Source organism: Phyllostomus hastatus, unplaced genomic scaffold (assembly GCF_019186645.2).
Source record: "Phyllostomus hastatus isolate PE091 unplaced genomic scaffold, TTU_PhHast_1.1 phas_scaffold_46, whole genome shotgun sequence".
Lineage (NCBI taxonomy): Eukaryota > Metazoa > Chordata > Mammalia > Chiroptera > Phyllostomidae > Phyllostomus > Phyllostomus hastatus.
The window spans coordinates 16,418,527-16,436,582 of record NW_025334032.1 but is presented as its reverse complement, the minus strand read 5'-3'; the positions used below and the strand labels follow the sequence as shown (position 1 = coordinate 16,436,582).

Below are 18,056 nucleotides of genomic sequence, written 5' to 3'. Positions count from 1 at the left end.
AGGCCAGCTCAATCCCCTTCCTGTAGGCACTGGCTGAGCCTGGGAATTCACAACAGCTCAGCCAGAGCTGGGCGCTCACAGTAAAGGTGGGTCAGGTGTTACAAGGGAACTTGTAAGGAGGTAATAAACTGGTCGGGGGCCTGGGAGGCAGTAGACAAGCCAGAGAATTGTGCCATAAGGTTCAGGCTGAGAATGTTCCAGGATCTGTGTTCACTGCATGAGAGGGCAGCTGGTGAGATTCAGACTCAACTGAATGGGAAGAATTTAGTTTCATACATTGAACATTTATTGAGCACGTAGTGCTGGGCTAGATAAGGAGGGGACGAACATATCAGTTGTTCCTGTCCTCGGAGAGCCTGCTGCCTAGCAAAGGGACAGGCGGCCCATGGCTTATTTATGTCATTCCAAGGAGGCTGGAGGAAAAAGTGTGATGGAGTTGGGGAAAAAAAACAGGGTAGAATCCAAGTGTAACTTCATTTTAAATTTAATTTTCAAGTATTGGTTTTTGCTCAGTGGCTTATAAACTCTAAATTCACATAAAGATTATCTGAAAATTTAAGTGTGAGTAGACAGCTTGGAAAAAGTAGTGCCCTAGACTGTAACTTCTATTTTTCTAAGACTTTGTAAAAGTTTTAACTCTTTGAAGAGCAATTAAATTTCCCCAAAACCCCAGCTTGACTGAGATGTAATTTACAAACCATGCAATTTACTCATTTAAAGAGAACAATTCAATGGTTTTCAGTATACTCAGAGCTGGGCAACTGTCGGCACAATCTAACTTTGGGATGTTTTCGTCTCTCCAAGAGGGAGTCTGGTGCCCATGGACAGCAGTTCCCCAACTATTATCGGGACGTTTCACATACATGGAATCAGACAATATGTGGCATAAAGTTTTCAACTTTTATCCATGTTGTAGCATGCATCAGTCCTTCACACGCTTTTTATTGCAGAATAATATTCTGTTATATGGATACATCACATTTTGCTTATATGTGATAGAGGTTTCTACTCTTGGTTATTGTGGATAATGCTGCTGTGAACATTTGTGTACAACCTTTTGTGTGGACACACGTTTTCGGTTCTCCTGGGTGCATACCGAGGAGATCTGCTGGGTGACTCTGTGTTTAACTTGTTAGGAAACTGCCGGACAGTCTTCCACACTGGCTCTACCACTTTCTATTCCTGCAAGCCACGTAAGAGGGTTCCCATTTCTCCACAGCCTTTCCATACTTGTTATTAGGAATTAAGCTTTTAGAAACAATTGCGATACTCTCAGGACAAAGGTGTTTGAACAAAAGTCATGAAAACGTGGCTTGCTGGTAACATATCCTCAACAAGAAGCTTCGTACTTGGGGTTTGGAGAGCCTGGCCCATGGCAGGCCTTGAACCAGCCTCATTTCTGTGGGTCACAACCTCTTTGGCACAGCATTGCATCCCACACCCCTGCAACACCGTGTCCCTCCTTTGCCAATGGCATTCCTCTCCTTTAGAATTTATTCCTTCTGCTTTTCACCTGGCCTCACATGGCTTACATGGAAGGATCCTGGTGGGATGTGTTTCTTTGCAGTTGGTTCTTAGTGCTGCCATCACTTACTTCTCAAAAGTCCCCTTTGATTGGAATTATTCCCTTATTTCACTGTCAGTGTATGGAGGCAGGGATAAGGACTACTGGTCTTTATTAGTTTGTTTGTGTCTTTTTAAAAAGTGCCTAACTTTTTGGGTTCCTAGAAGACCCATGAAAGTGAGTCTAAACTGTGTGCAAAAGACCTTAAGAGAAGCAGGTGTACCTTTCACGCCTGGCAAGCCAACCAGCCCCTTTGGCCCTGGAACTCCAAACAATCCAGGTTCTCCTCTGTATCCTGGAAGCCCGGGTCTTCCTTGGGGCCCAAGCATGCCTTGGAAACCATCCATTCCAGGTGAACCCCGCTCCCCTGCAGAGGGAGCAAGAAAAATCCTGGGTTAGGCGTGGATAAATGCATGGAAATTTCTGTCTCACTTGTTTATGACATTTCCACAGAGTGATTCACAAGAGAAGATGCTAGGATTCTTTTTGTTTGTTTGTTTGTTTGCTAAGATTCTTAACTTAAAATAGGGACTTGCCTGCTGACCTATGTACAGAGAGGGGTAGAGAATCAGCCCACTGGCCATCTGGCCACTGGGGAAAAGACGCCAGGCATATGCACAGTGGTCAGGCAGAAAGACATGAGGAAACCTGGGAGGTCGCCTAGGTCGGTGGGCCCACTGAGAAGAGCTGAGAAGGGGCACCAGAAATTAACATGTGCTAACACCACACCCAGCATGGAGACCTGGCAAAGAACCACCGGAAAATCAGATCGCTGTGTCTCCTGCAACAGTCAAAGGCCAGAGGGCTCCACTTCCAGGTGAACTGGCCTCCGTTTCTGTGCAAATAGCCCTACGCTGGTGACCAAGCATTTTCCTGCATTGGTTCCTGTTCACCAGTCAGCCTCTGGATGTGAATCCCGTCTCCTGCGTGGACTTGCCCACAAACTTCCCCCAGATAATAAGTCCTGTTCCTCAGGTAGTTGCTCTCTTGATAAACTAAGAAATCAGCTTTTTGGGCACATCAGTCACACCCTGCCTAAGCGGCATTAGCCACTTTTCCCAGGGTCTGATGCCTGGGAAAGGTGTCCCCAGACCACGGCCTGCAGGCGTGGGGGGTGATCCTCTCCTGGCAGAGCTGTCCCAAGCCCAAGTTTAAAACGCCCAAATCCTGTGAGGTAATTCCTTGTCATGTTATGCAGTTACCTTTCAGTCCAGGGGTACCAGGCATTCCAGCCATTCCTACGAGGCCAGGCTGTCCCGGTGGGCCTCTCTCACCCAAGAAACCAAGATCACCTCTGTCACCAGGGACACCTTTCATGCCCAAGGGGCCAGGGACACCTGTGTCACCTGGGTCCCCTCTTTCTCCAGGCAGACCTGTCCAAGAGAGGGGTAAGAAAAATAAAACAGAATGAACATACCGCACAGGTATTGTAAGAGGCATTTTCTCTAAAATGCCTCTTACAGTACTTTTAAGACATTAATTACAAAAAACTTTTTGATAAAAAAAACTTCTTAGAAGGAAAATATGAAACTGTAACTATAACTATATGTAACTGTAACTATATGAAGCTGTAAACTGTAACTAAAATTCACCTTAAAAGGTGAATTTTAAAGGTGTGACCACAGCACGCAGAAAACTCGCCAGGACGGCCTTTCTAAAGAGGCCTTCTTTTGAAAGCGGGAGGCCAGCCTGTGGGAATCAAACTAAATGTGACTTGTAGAAAAATCTGACCTTCTCCCTCCAGGTTCCCTCCTCTTGCTGAAGGAACGAAGTTATAGCGGTGGAATGACCAGGTGGGTATGGGGGCTTGGCCCACTCTAAGCCAGGATGTGATCCCAGAGGGTAGCCTCGGGCTGTCTGCCCCTCTTGGCCATCGCTGGCTGCAGCCTGGGGATTTAGTTCCGGGGGAGGACCTGCACCTGCCCACTTGGCTGCTATCGCAGCCCCCACCCCCCGCCCCTGTTCCCACCTCATTATGTCATTGGGGTTTCCCCTGCTGCCTAGCTCACCACTTTCCCTTAGTCTCCCACCACACAGCTGCCAGCTTCCTTAATGCAACTCTTTGTTAAAACTCCCCAACAGCTCCCTCACCTAGGGGATCTAACTCCTTTGCTCAGCATTCAATGCCTTCTAGACTTTGGCCCAATCTCCCCCTCCAGACCACCAGTCCCCTCCTCAGATTAAGCTCTCCCCCACTGGCCAGTTTGGGGGATCACAGGGCCAAAGCTTTCCTTGGGCATTCCCGCCTCTGCCTCCCTATGCCTCCTGGGAAGGACCCTGTTCCGGTCCTGTACACCTTCCAAGCCTGGGAGGAGATGGGACCCTGTCTCATCTCCTCCCATTGTTGCTCCAACCTGCCTAGCTCCCCTGCCCCTGGGAGACCAGGAGCCTCAGGGTCTGATCACTCCTTTGGCTGGCTCTGGCCCAACACAAGGCTTTTATGTGTGTAATTCTCTCCCCAGCTAAACTGTAGGCTCCTTTAGGGCAGGGCTTTTGCATAGATTTTTACAAGCCGTGCAATGCTATTTAGCCAGTGTTCCATGTTTGAGAACTGGCAAAGCCTGTGAACACTGACACAGAAGGCCCCAAACCTCCTGCCCAGGATTTCAGGTACCATAACACCAGTGGGTAGCATGGTGTCTGGGGCATCCGTCCCACCTGAGTGGAGCCCTGGTTTTTGGACACACAAGGGGCTACACATGGGGGAAGCCCGGGGCCTGTGGTAAGGGGAGTGTCTGGCTTACATGGGGGTCTTTGTGTGGCAGTGTTTCCCTGGTGTGGACCAGTTATGGTCCTGGACAAAGTTGTCACCTGACTATGGCAAATGAGAAAACTAGGGTCAACCCTGGATGGTGCCTGATCAACATATGGGCCCTTGACTTCCCTCAGTACTGCCCTGGCTGCCTCCCAGCCTCTCGCAGGGGGAAGGCAGCCAATGGGAGAGGCTCCAGGAAGCACTAGCCCTGTTGACACCTTGACATTGGACTTCCAGGTTCAGGACTGTGAGAGAATTAATTTCTGTTGGTTAAGCCATGCAGTGTAGGGTACTTTCGGAACCTCTGCAGCTCTGGGTGGGGGGCAATCCTCGGAGCAGTTTAAGAACTCCCCAGGAGGAGGTGGTCCTTGTTTAGTTGTCAGTATGAACGAGGCTCCGACCCCTTGATGGGAGGGTGGGATACTTACCTTCATGGCCTATGGTGCCTGGCAGCCCCAAGGGCCCCTCCTGGCCAGGAGCTCCAGGGAAGCCATGCAGCCCCGGTGGCCCGGGCAGTCCTGGTTGGCCGAGAGGGCCTGGGAAGCCTGGGATACCCTTCAGGCCTGGCATTCCTGGCATCCCTTGGCTTCCTGGAACAACCGAGACAAGAGCCTTGAGGCCGACCCCCTACAGTTCATTGCAAGCAATGGCTACATCCTCAGAATTATTCTATAAAAATAGGATTTAATTTTTTTTATGAATTGTGGGACCTCTGGAAAATGAAAAGAAGTACAAAAGGTAAGATGAGAGTAATTCATGCCATCATCCTGAGATAATTAGTAACATTTTGGTATATTTCCTTCTAGCTTCTTTTCTATTCACTTAAATATACCTAGAAATAGAAATTCTACAGAACCGACACGACAGTATAAGTAAAATTTTAACCTAGGTTTTTTTCAGTTGACATTATATTTTGAGCATTTTGCCACATTTAAAATACTCTTTGCAAGACTGTGAAATGGCTACATGAATAATGTCTCATCACACGGACACATTTAGTTCCCTCCCCATTTTTTCTGCTCTGACAGACAGGGTTATGAGGAACAGGTTTATATATATACACGCTCATGTTGTCAGTCATCTTGTTAGGGAAGTGTCCTGGAAATCGACTTAGTGGGTCAAAGCAAACATGAACTTAGTGCTTTTGAGTACCCTTATCTCAGACACCGGCCCCAGCGTATTCTCCTCCCACTGCTTTCCCAGCCCTGAGAAGCGGCACTGAAGCACAGCCAGAAACCTGGTGCGCAGGCACCGGAGAAGAAGAGGGAGGGTCAGCTGCATCGCTTGGCATGTTTTTGATGATGAGTCACATTACTTTCTCCTAGTTTTCACTTTTTGGTGAAAATTTTGTTCTTTACTGATATTTTCCTTTGGAGATTCTAGTATTCTTCTTACAGATTTTAGTATCCTTTATGTATATTAACTTGTATTCCTTCTTATCTATTTTCAAGTTTATCTACTGCCCAAATTTTTATTTTGTTTTTGACATGTAGAATACTAAGATTTGTACAAACGTGTGTGTGTGTGTGTGTGTGTGTGTGTGTGTGTGTGTGTACTTTCCTTGATTTTATGTCAAGAATACCCGCCCTACTCAGGGGTCAGACAACTGTGAGCATGTATTTTCTTTTGCCTTTTTTTTTAAACATGAACCCTCTGAACCTCCTTAGATTTAGTCATTTTCTCCTTTCTTCTGGGAACTTAAACTTTGTTACATTCATCCAGTTAATACCAGTAGAAGGGTCAATGTCTGCCTTTTGCATGTTTCTCCAATGCCTCTTAGAGTCACTTGTTCTTTGATCTCGACCATCCTACCGAGTGTGCAAGGCTGACGGAGAAGAGGAGGTAGACGAGTGGGGTGAACAGGGTGGGGGGGTCATTAACAAAGGGATCAAGTTAGTCTTGGACCAACCCAGACTCGCAAGCCTGTGGTCCAGTTATCTGATTTCTTAAACCATATTGGGCAGAAAGGTGCACAGTAAGCAGGATGCATATAGTGTTCTCACATACTCCTGTTTTACTGTAGGAAATGAGGACACTTATTTTTGGGTTCTATCTTTAGAGTTCACAGCTCCAGGGAAAGTGTGATTGCTAGTGGCTGCTGGTGGTCCCATGAGAATAGACAGGCAGTGTTACAGGAGGTAGAGATTTACAGAGAAAGCCCTGGCTGGTGTGGCTCAGAGGACTAAGTGCTGGCCTGTGAACCAAGGGGTCACTGGTTTGATTCCCAGTCAGGGCACATGCTTGGGTTGTGAGCAGGTCCCTAGTGGGGGTGCACACTGATATTTCTCTCTTCTTCCCTTCCTCTCTCTAAAAAATAAATAAATAAAGTCTTAAAAAAATTACAGAGAAGTCAGGCTCCTGCCACAATACTCTGTTCCTCTACAAGGACAGACAAGCTAAATTCATCACCAGGAGCCCTTCCCTTAAGGCTGCACGAACTGAGTGCACTGAGCATGTGAGGCCATTGGAGCCGTGGCCAACAGGGTCCAGGCTGGTCTGAGCACATGTTTCTGGGGTGCCTCCCTCATGGGAGTGGACAGGACAGGCCACAAATAAATGGTTGAGATGACCTCTGCTAGTTAGGTGGTTGCCTTGAAAGTATCAGGTTGAGGTATTTCATTCTTTCAGTTGTTGATGGAACTCAATATTTTAAGTCAATTTCTACTTATAGAACATCTCTTAAAAAAAAGTAACAACTACCAGAATCAGCTGCCCTCAGCTAAGTAAAACTTGTGGGACTAATTACTCGAAGTTCTGCTCAGGCACCCGGGCTGCATCGGCGCCTTCGTAACTGCCCACCATCCAGCCCACTGGATGCCAGCCCATCCAGCCAAGAAAGCCAGATGTGGTGTCATCTGCCCACGGTTCCTGTCACAGGGGAGGATGGAAGTGACATGGAAGCAGTTTCTCAAAACCCCGATGCTGCCGAAGTTAAAACTTTCACCCAATGAAATGTTCTGCCTAAACTCGCTGGTCATCCAGGTGACAGTGAATGTGGGAAAAGGTCACAGTTGTGAAGGAAACCTGATGTCATTTTTCTAGTCGTTGTTGTGAAGCTCAAACATTTTGAAACCTGCAGGAAATAGTTACATTTTAAGAAATCTACCGGAAGTAGCCTTCCACAGAGGAGCTCAGGGCATAGTTGTTACAGGATTGCGGAACAGAATGGTGGGCACATACTGACACTTGTGTGAGCGCTGAAAGGGTTTTTAAATAACCACACGTGGGGCGCTGCCCTCCAGTGCCACCAGCTGCTCAGTCTCTAGAGAGGTGCTGAGTTATACCTTATGCTCCATCACTGACCGAGAGGTAGTGCAGTCGGCAAGGCAGACCCCAGACATCCTGGCTTCGGGTCCCCACTGTGTGGTGGTGGTAGCCAATTGCCCACACACCTGCCATGCCTTAGACAAAGTGGTGTGCTTCAGGGGTGTGTGTAGATGTGTGTGAAAATGTACGAAGAGTGTAAATATAAAAGGGTGAGTGTGACTGTGTGTAAGAGCGAGTTGTACATGTGAGCACATGCAAGGGCGTGAGTGGGCACACACGTGTAGACATGTGCACGTACATGTATGACCGTGCACATGAGTGGACATGGACATGTGTGCACACATGCACAAATGTGTGATGGCATGTGTGTATAAGTGTGTGTGTGGGGTGTGCACATGAGCCTGTGTATATAAGCATATGTGTGAATGTGTGGGTGTACGAACATGTGAGAGCACATATGCATAAATGAGTGTGTGTGTGCGTGTGTGTATGTATGCTGCCAACCATGCCTTTTCTTCTATTCTTGGGCCTCGCCCTGGTGAGTCTCTCAGCAAACCCAGGCCCCATGCTGGGGACTCTCCTAGTCAGTCGACAGTGGAGGTGCTGATCAGCATCACCGTGGAAATCCATCTGCCCTCCAACCCACCTCCCAGGCCTGCTGGGAACTGACAGGCTCATCTGCAAACCAATTCACACTCCTGAACTTGGTGAGTTTAGTGGCCCTTCGAAAACTGGGCCTCATACTCTTTGTGTCTTCATGTAATGGATGCCCTACAGGTCTGATGGCATTTGCTTCCTGCATAACATAGGAAGAAGCCTTCTTTTGCCTGACCAATGACATGCCAACAACATACAAACAGTCGATCCGTAAAGTTACAATGAATGTGTCCTGTGTCTCCATATTTGATTGGGAACACCCAATATCAGATTTCAATGGTCTGGCAGTCTCCAGCATGTGGTGCACCGAATGTAAATACTTGCTTTTTGGTGCCATAAACTTTATTAAAGTGTGGGGTCTGGGGTTCCCAATGCCAGTTTTGCATAAATTGGATACGTAAAGCATCTAATGCCTTGTTTATTCATGAAACAACGGGTGGTCTTTCTACTTTGCTAAACATACATAGACAATATTGTAAACAATATTAATGAATTTTAAAGCCATCAATTTTATAACAACCCATGAAGTTGCATTCTAGGTAATTTCTATCTTCTGCTTCAACCTCTCACTAAGCATGTCCTGGTTCCTCTTTTTCACACCTGCTGCACACACTCTGAGGAATGCACGAGTGAGCCCTCATGCTGATTCACACCCAACATGGGAACAGAGTCCATCAGTTGATCCACACTTGTAAAAGGTCTTAAATGACCATCCTTTCCTGGCTACAGAAGGTAAACACAGGATGATGATGACTGTCCTAAAAACATTCTAGAAGAACGTTGGAACTAAGAGGGGAAGAGAAAAGGCAAGACTTGTGCCATCAAGTTCTGTTGCTTCTAACCAAATCCTCCCTAGCAGGGATTTCGGAGCTACCCTGGGAGCCACAGTGACTTACCCCTGAATCCAGGTGCGCCTCTGTCTCCGGGGAACCCTTTCAGCCCAGGGTGTCCAGGCAGTCCAGCATCTCCCCGGGACCCAGGCTGGGCTCCCAGGACTTCACCAGGAAGGCCTCTGTCCCCTGGGGGTCCGACTGGTCCCGGCTGGCCGCTGGGACCCGGGAGTCCATCAGGGCCAGGGAGGCCCATTGAGCCTTTGGATCCTCGGGGCCCCACGAACCCTAAAAGGAAACATGGGTCATCCCCCAAACCGCAGGTCAGCATTGTGATGATGTTCTAAGAGAGACATCAGAGATAGGCTGGAGACCCCAGGGGTGTGCAGTCAGGGTCCTCAACTCGAGCCCGGGCCCTGTCGCCCACCTTGGAGCCACAGCACTCACAAAGCCGCCCTGCCTCCCTCTGCTGTCTGGCCCTTAGCCCTACACTTTAGCTACAGTGGATGAGGCCTTCAGAAACAACCTCCCTGGACATAAATCATTATGATTCATGGCATCTCACATTGTGCAAATAATCCCAAGAGAGAGCTTTGGTGGGACCTTCCAGGATGTGTTTGCAAGTGAGGGGCAGAGCAGAGTGATGGAAAACCCCTCAGAGCCCAAACTGGCCCCTGTAACTCTCTCCTTTGTTGTGAGTCAATTTGGAAATGCTTTAAGGGAAATCGATAGCCCTTTGTCATTGTGAGTATCAACCTCCCACATTTGGATGGAGGAAGGGTGGCTGTCATGTGCTCGGACAACTGTGTCTTTCCTGAACACCACTGGGTCAAATGGTCTCGTCGCTTACTTCCCCTGCCAGTGTCCTCACCCCTGATGTGACCTCAGATTGAACTGCGGGAATAGGAAGTCATGTGCTTGTTCAGAAGGAGAGCTATTTGAGGTTGTTCTTGCCTCGGCTTCAGTGTGCAGGGCGTGGGAGGGAGGGCACTGTCTGCCCCTTCTGTGCGGTACACCTAACAGAAAGACCCCTTGCACAGGGCGCTGGGCCTTTCCCAGGATGGGACCGCCTGGTGTGCCTAGAGCTGGGAGATGGGATGAACGGTGTGGCTGTGTTTGGGGCCCAGAGTGAAGGATCTGGACATGATCTGAGAATTAACTAGCTGGACCCTGTTTCAGAGTTTTAATGCTGTGATTTACCCACATAAAGAAGAGCTGTGGCTTTCATGGATATGTTAACAAACTGTACATGGGAACTGTGCACTTAAGTTTGTGGGTGTCAGTGCAGATGTGGGTCTTATTTCTGGGACAGACCCTCGGTGTGCTCTGCAGTCTTTGAAGTGGGGCATTTTCTTCTGTGTGTGGAGACAGAAGCACAGTTACTCCATTACCATAAAGAGTGACATGCTTTCCAAAACTGAACAGATCAGTTCCTCCTTTTCCCCTTCCCTCTGGTCTACCCAGTCCCTGGTCACTTAAGGGCTTACACTTCAACATAGAGCAGGCTCTCCACCTGCTGTCAGCTTCCCAAATACCCTGATAACGGGCATGTCCCACTCGTTCTCCATGCCAGGAGGACACTGTGCGGTTCATGCCCACTTGTCTGGGCACATAACATGATTACCAGGTGCCCTCCATATTCAAGGCATTAATGAATCGTTTTCCTCCTCTCAAAACCAATTCACTTCACTTTTGTGCATGTGGGGTCAACTAAGGGGCAAAGCTGTAACTGCCAAACATTTAGGTGCTCCCAGCAGGGCAACAAAATGATACAGTCCGAATCTCAGGTGTGGTGCAGAAAACTTTCTTTGTTTCTCTCCAAGGCAGGTTTCTACCAATGCCTTGACGAAAGACACATGGAGTACGCATCCCCGTTTTCAAAACACGGAGAGATGCGTAATATGAAAAGCAACAGGATAAAGGTTTGCAACCATCTTTATGAATCCAGGAAGGAAATCTGTCCGAGACTGAGGTGAAGTTTTACATTTAGGATTGAACCACTTGTCTGAGGGTCGGCCAGGGAAGAGGCAAAATTAAATTCATCTTTGCTGAAAATATTTACTAAGGACTTAAATCTAAGGACACACAGACCCACTGCTCTGTGTGATATTCCAGACATGTGGAGCATTTATTCAGTTTCTGGATCCCAGTTTGAAGTGAATGTTGACACACTGGAGGACAGTGATGGAAGCAAGTTTGGAATTCTGAGGGCATGAAAATTACGTCGTGAAAAGAACGTCTGGTCCTGGCTCGTGTGGCTCAGTGAATTGAGTGCCAGCCTGAGAACCAAAGGGTCGCTGGTTCGATTCCCAGTCAGGGCACAGGCCTGGGTTGCAGGTTAGGTCCCCAGTGGGGTGTGTGTGTGTGTGTGTATGAGAGGCAACCACACGTTGATGTTTCTCTCCTTCTTTTTCGCCCTCCCTTTCCCTGTCTAAAAATAAATAAATAACATCTTTAAAAAAAAAAGAAAGAAAATCTGCAATCCTAGGTCAGGGTGTCCGTCCTTGAGATGACATGGAGAGAGATGACTGCCGGAGTCCCCCAGTGTGTGAGGGGTGGTTATGCACTAGAACCACTGGTTCAAGGAAACACTGACAGAGAACCTACTCAAGGCAGATTTCATTTCAACTGAAGAAGACTTTCTAGTAATAAGAGAGTTTCAGCATTTCACAGATGCTGGGTAACAAGAGGCTAGAAGAACACCTGACCAGAATCCTGAGGGAGGATGTTTAGCCTTGGGTAGCCTTAGTTTTATTTATTTAAATAATACAGTTCTAAAATACATGGGCCTCTGCATACCAAGTAACACAGTCATAATCACACCGTATCAGCCCTAACCACACAGGGCATCTGGGTGTGGTGACACTGAATCGTATTAAAGAGTATGCTGACACCCAAGCAGGTACTCCTGCTTCTCGCCACCACTCATTCATTACCAGAGACACATTCGCTTCCCTCCATACACAGAGAAGTAAGTGCCTTCAGCTCCTCTGGCCACTTAATGACTTAAATAATTCCTCGCTGTGTCATGTGTAGATGGAATGGTTCAAATTGGTTACTCAGACAAGCTACAGGCTGAAGAGGGAGCAGATAAGGCTGTGAAAAACAAAAACATACACATTTCTTAGCCAGTGAGTGGTCAGCAGACTGGGAATTGATGGTGAGAGGACTGTGTGTGCCTTTAATGATAGCTGCAGAAGAGGACAACACTATGTGCCCTTGGAATGTTTACTATTAACCAGAGAGAAATCTTTATGCACACTTGTCTCTCTCTCTCTTTTCTTTTTTTTTTCAAAATCTGCATTATCCTCTGCAAAACTCTAGTACAACATTAATGATAAAAAATTCAATAATTCTAACCTCCTAAGGACAAGAACAAAAGTTGTCATCAAGTATGCATCAACCCAGTTTCTACATGGTACAGACAGCAGAGCTGGGGTGCCCTGATCATCCGCTCACAGCCATGTCCTAATCTAAGGGCCTGAGGGGGTCTGACCTGACTTACCTGGGGGTCCTGGGAACCCTTCACGCCCTGGATCTCCTGCGAGACCCTTGGGTCCTGGTGGTCCATCTGCTCCTGGGAATCCTGGTATCCCTCTGAGGCCTTTGGCACCTAAAAAACCCAAAGAAATCACAACACATATCAGAGCCCTGTGAAGAAACCCCAGCAGTAGGTGAACAGGAAGTGATCAAGTTTGACACTTGAGTTAATGTGGAGATGGTGAAGCTGGGACCTCAACCCTAAAGCAGCACCTCTGACAGCCAGTCATGCCCAACTGTGGACCCCACAGATCCTGGCAGCGGGCCCCATCCATCAGTGAATGCCACCAGCGGGCCTGCCTAGGGTGCCAGGCTAGGCTGACTGGTGAAGGGCCTTCCTTGTTGAAGCCAGTAAAGATGGGAAGAGTGGACTGCTTTTTCAAATGGCCACACATCAACACAAGGACACAAGGGTCACTAAGAACAGGGAACCATGACACCAATGAAGAAAAGTAACAAAGCTCAAGTAACCAATTCTAGAGAACTGGCAATCAGAAAGTACCTGAGAGAGAATTCACATGAATTGTCCTAGCGAAGCTCAGTTCATATGAGAGAACACACACGGACAGTAAACAAATCAGGAAAATAATACACACATATCATGAGTTTTACAAAAAAAAAAAATAGAAGCCATAAGAAAACAAACAAATTCTACAGCTGAAGATTACAAATGACTGAACTAAAATAGCATCTCTGGGCTTACAGAATGATTTCCAGTGTTTAAAATTCATGCTTAAGGACTCAAACTATAAGAATAATGTTCAATAGTAACGTTCCACAGGGCTCGGAATGCCTGGCTATGAATCGTGGCTCTTCTATGTGTGTGATTTAGGACATGTTTCTAAACCTCTCTGGACCTCGTTTCTTCATCTGCAAAATGGGGAAATAACACCCACTTCACGGGGCATTGTGAGGACAATGAGATGACTCCTGCCGAATATCTGAGCAGTGCTTGCACAGTGGTGAGCTCCACAAATGTTCTAATGAAGAGAAAGCTGGAGTTCCTCACCAATGTCACAGAGCTGGACTTCATGCTTTCCACCCATGTTCATGGCTTTTCCTCGGAACTTGGATGCTGTGTGACACCCACCCGCACCTCCCTCCTCAGGAGTGGGTATGTGATGGTAAAAATGAGTGAGAAGAGTCAGATTGGAAGCAAGCCAGGGGCTGTTGACCATGGGATCCCTAGTCAGGAAGTGAAACTAATAGCCACAGCAGGACAATGGCCCAGGGCCTCAGACACCCAGGCTCTGACATCTGAGCCCTTTGCAGGGACCAGGCCTCAGATTACGACTCTAGTTTGGGCGTGTGTCACATGTTTGGCACTCTGGTCCTCTCTGACCACAGAGACTTTATCTGTAGAAGAGGTTCTTGCATGAAGCAAGGTTCTCAAACTGACGATAATCACATGTTCCTAAACACAGGGGGTTCTTGTGAAAAATCTGTAATATTTGTCTGTTTCCATCAGGTCCAGTGTCAATGTCAAGATATAAGATCACAAGATCCACAGACTTGCCTGAGCTGAGCAGATGCTGTATCAGGACTCCCAGGCCTGGGAGGGTTCTCTCCCTGATAGTCAGGAAATGAAGAGAAGAACTCAGAGCTACAGAAACCTGACACCCCACATTCACTGAAGCCCGGACTACAGGGGCACAAAAAGGGGCCAGACAGATCTGCATCTGCAGGGTACCACCCTCCTCCCCAGATGGGGAGGAGCCATCTGGTCACCTTCTAGGCAGTGAGTACAGGCCGGCTCCTGGGCTCTGAGGTTTGGTCAGCTTCCTGAGTGACAGAGTGGCTCTCCGCCTCTTGCCTATGGCCCCTCTGACTGTCTCCACTCTAGACCGCCCTGGAACTCTGGAACATACACTGAAGTCTGGGAGGTGGATTACACTGGCACTTCTCTGGGGGCCACATTTTGAGTAGCAAGATGCTTGAAGGTTGCCTAAGTCTCCTCCAGTTATAATGGCCTACACCTCATTGCAATTCATTCAACTTTCTCACTGTACTCTGCAAATATTTACAATACTTTAAACATTTTTAATAAACATGGGAAACTTGAAAGTTCTCCACATCCTTCACCCAGAGCCAATATACTCAGATTTGAAAAATGTTGACTGATATTACTTAATGAATGACTTAGACTAAAAAGAAAGTAAAACTTCCTACCAGCTAAATGAAGTAACTCCTAATCTATTGGACATCTTTGATCTGAACCTTTTCATATGGGAAGCAAACTTGAGGCATTTTTCCAGGTGTCTCTGTGCCTGCCTGGTCTCATGCTCAAGAATTCCTTTCATCTCAAGCTCTCAGGTACCACAGCCAGCACTGGCAGCCAGGAGCTTTGGGACACATCGTATTTCTCTGTAAGTACTGAGAACAGCAGCCTCCTCTCTGCAGCACTCAAGGTAGGTGGGAAGGGTCATGAGCAGGTGGTGGAGAGGCGTGTTGGTACAGTAGGAATTCCAGCCTCTCCATGTTACTGTCCCTTTAGAAGTGCCCCTGCAGGCCATTAGGTTGGACCGCTGCTCTGCCATCATGTAGAAGGGGACAATCCAGCATCCTGGCATTTTCAGTCTTTTTCTATGAGGGCAGAAAGGGGTCGAGAGAGACTCGTGGAAACACTTCCCTTGGGCTGGGGAGAAGGAGCACTGTGTATGGTACCCTCAAGTTCCCACTGTGGAACCCTAGTCCCTGAGGGTCTTGTCAGCAAGGTTGGCCTTGGCAAAACACATGGTATAGCAACCAAGGCTTAACCCCTACTCACACTCTGAATAAATGCATAGATTATCCAAAATGTCCCACTGATAGCATAATCCTCATAGACTATTATATCCCAGTATAATTCCGAGAGAGAGAGAGAGAGAGAGAGAGAGAGGTGAATGTGAGAGAGAAACATCAATCAGCTGCCTCCTGTACATATCCCGACCAGATATCAAACCTGTAACCTTATGGTCTGCAGGAAGATGCTCAAACCAGCCGAGCCACCGGCCAGGGCAACAGACCCTTATTCTCGACTGGGGGGCGGGGGATGAGGAAGGAGCAGTCAGTACTAGTCAGAGCCAAACGATGTTCCCTCTCACACAAGACTGCTGTAGTCTGAGAACTCGCCTGTCCTAGGCTGACAGACACAGGCATCTGGGCCTCCCCAAGCAGCTGTGGTGGTTGCCCAGGCTCCATCTGTTATTTCTGTACTGCCATGCCATCAGTGGGCACGTGGACGGCTGTAGACACTGGGCTCTGTCATGGAGAACCCTTATTTATTTCATGTGGGCTCTTTAAATAGGGTGATTGCTCTGTGCCAGCAGACAAAAGCCCAGTTCCTCCTAGACCGTAGAGACAAAATCCCAGCCCTGTTTATTTCTGCTTTCATTTCAGTTAAAACCCCAAAGAAACACCCCCTCCCATAGGTTCTTCCCATATATCCTGAGACACAAAGGGACAAAACAAGACAAAACAAAACAAAACAAAAACACCCACAACAACCCAGAAATAAAATTTCTTCCCAGGCTGAAAGAGGCACTTCAGTCTCATCAAGGTTCGTGCTATAGCTGAGGCTGAGCCCTGTGTAGCAGAATCTTCCCCTTTAGACTGGGGTTCCACTAGGCATCAATTGCCACACATATTTCTTATACCAACAAGTAAAAGTTTGCTTCCTAGAAGCTACTCGTTTGTAGAAGAGTGCCAGGATGGCAGAACACGGTCACATCCAGGGGCAGAAAGGAATGTGAGGGCAGAGGAAAGATGTACGAAGAGAGGCAAGAAAAATGAAGAGTCAAACAGGAAGGCTGGAAGTGCTCTCCCATTTACTGGAGCACATTACCTGGGGGGCCTGGGGGGCCTGGCTGGCCTGGCAATCCCTTGGGCCCTCCAATACAACCTGGGAAGAGAGAGGAAAAAAAGATGAGAGGAAGCATCTTTAATGCCAAGTCTCATGGCTTTGCAATATTGCTAAGATCAAGAGAGCCAGGCCTGAAAGCTGGCTACCCGTTTTATAATCAGAGTAATTGAATGAGTTAATTAATATTGATCTGATGGAAATAAAGGTTTAATTTTATCATATAATGAAATTAGAATATTAATATAAAATGCAAATAATGTAAGGCCAGTCAAATAAAACTTGGTGCTCTGCTGGCAACGACCCATCCCCTCCCTTAGGGCAACACCTCAGCACTGCTGAGTTAATCTAGCTCCTCCCCAGTGAGTCAACGCCAATGCCTTTTTTGTCTGGAAATGTCCACCGGTGGATGAAGGCCACTTGTGATTTCAAAAGCAATTCTTTGATTCCTCCTTTGTGACTTCGAATAGTTTCAGAATTAGGCACAGCCATAACTGCTTTGAGCCATGTAAAATGAAAATTGAGTGGTAGCCACTTCTGGCCGGTGTGGCCAGGGCAGTGACATGACACAGGGGTATTTTGTTGTCTGGCCTTTGTCTTTGAAGTGTCCTTCATCCTTGTGCCTGGGATTTGGCCAGGCTCCTAACTTGACAGAGGCTTCAGCCTCCTCTGCTACACTGGGGACCAAGGGTATACAACCTGGCCAGCCCAGGTCAGAAAAAGGAAGGGACCCTCCGTCTTTGGGGGGCCTGGTCTCCAGCCTGCAGAGCCTCGTACCCAGGGGTCTTCTCATATCTGCACCATTGGCCAGTTCTCTGAAAGCTTTGGGGTCTGCCATTCCTGCTCTGCACTTTTGCTCTGAGTGTTGGGTCCATTCCCACACCTCAGCCTAACCTCAACCTCAACCTCATATAGGAGATTCACAGATTCTGATGCTAATTCTCCAACCCTGACATTCGTGGAGGCTTTGGTCTCCAATGCTGGCCAGATCAACCTCTGGATAGTCTTCCTCTCTTCTCTCCTACCGCTACGCTCTGCCTCAGAGTCATTTCTATAACCTGTCCCTGTCTGTCAGCTCTTCTTCTTTCTAGCATTCATCTATCACCAGTCCAAATTGTGCTCTCCTGACATCTACCTGGATTGGCTCTTCACCCTATATAACAAGCAAATAATTCACAGTTGCCTTTTACACATGTATAGACAGAAAGCTGAATATGTATATGCATGCATTTTAGGTGTAAAAACATAGCTGTTGAATTCTTACCAATGCTGTAAATTGATGCTTCACATTGGTGGGAAGATGTGGTAACACTACATGCTATTATACTTGCCTATCCTTTGATTCTAAGCTGAATCAGACAGTGTGCCAGCTCCAAGTTTTGCACGTATTTATATTTCTTGCTGCAGCTCCATGCTCGCTGCAGGAGCTCACAGGAGTTGTTGATGAGCCACATGTTTTATAAACCCAAAGTTTTAAAGGGCTCTAAAACCGGCTGATCTTCATGACAGTACCTGGTGGGATGACATCCTGTCCATCACCTCCGATGGGTCTTTTCACACCTGTATCACAATCTGGGAGCAAGACATGAGGGCAGAGTGAGGCAC

The 18,056-nt window shown here is 47.5% G+C and overlaps 1 protein-coding gene across 3 annotated transcripts in view; it reads right to left on the bottom strand.

Moving 5' to 3' along the window:
- COL4A2 (collagen type IV alpha 2 chain) overlaps positions 1 to 18,056 on the bottom strand; it is a 187,655-nt gene that overhangs the window by 22,124 nt on the left and 147,475 nt on the right. For all 3 annotated transcript variants that reach the window (XM_045821225.1, XM_045821224.1, XM_045821223.1), the window contains exons 26-32: positions 17,964 to 18,023; positions 16,437 to 16,493; positions 12,579 to 12,686; positions 9,140 to 9,361; positions 4,748 to 4,909; positions 2,767 to 2,937; positions 1,788 to 1,931 (exon numbers count right to left, since the gene is read on the bottom strand). In XM_045821225.1, coding sequence (XP_045677181.1) covers positions 1,788 to 1,931; positions 2,767 to 2,937; positions 4,748 to 4,909; positions 9,140 to 9,361; positions 12,579 to 12,686; positions 16,437 to 16,493; positions 17,964 to 18,023 — 924 coding nt within the window. The remainder of the gene's footprint in view (positions 1 to 1,787; positions 1,932 to 2,766; positions 2,938 to 4,747; positions 4,910 to 9,139; positions 9,362 to 12,578; positions 12,687 to 16,436; positions 16,494 to 17,963; positions 18,024 to 18,056) is intronic.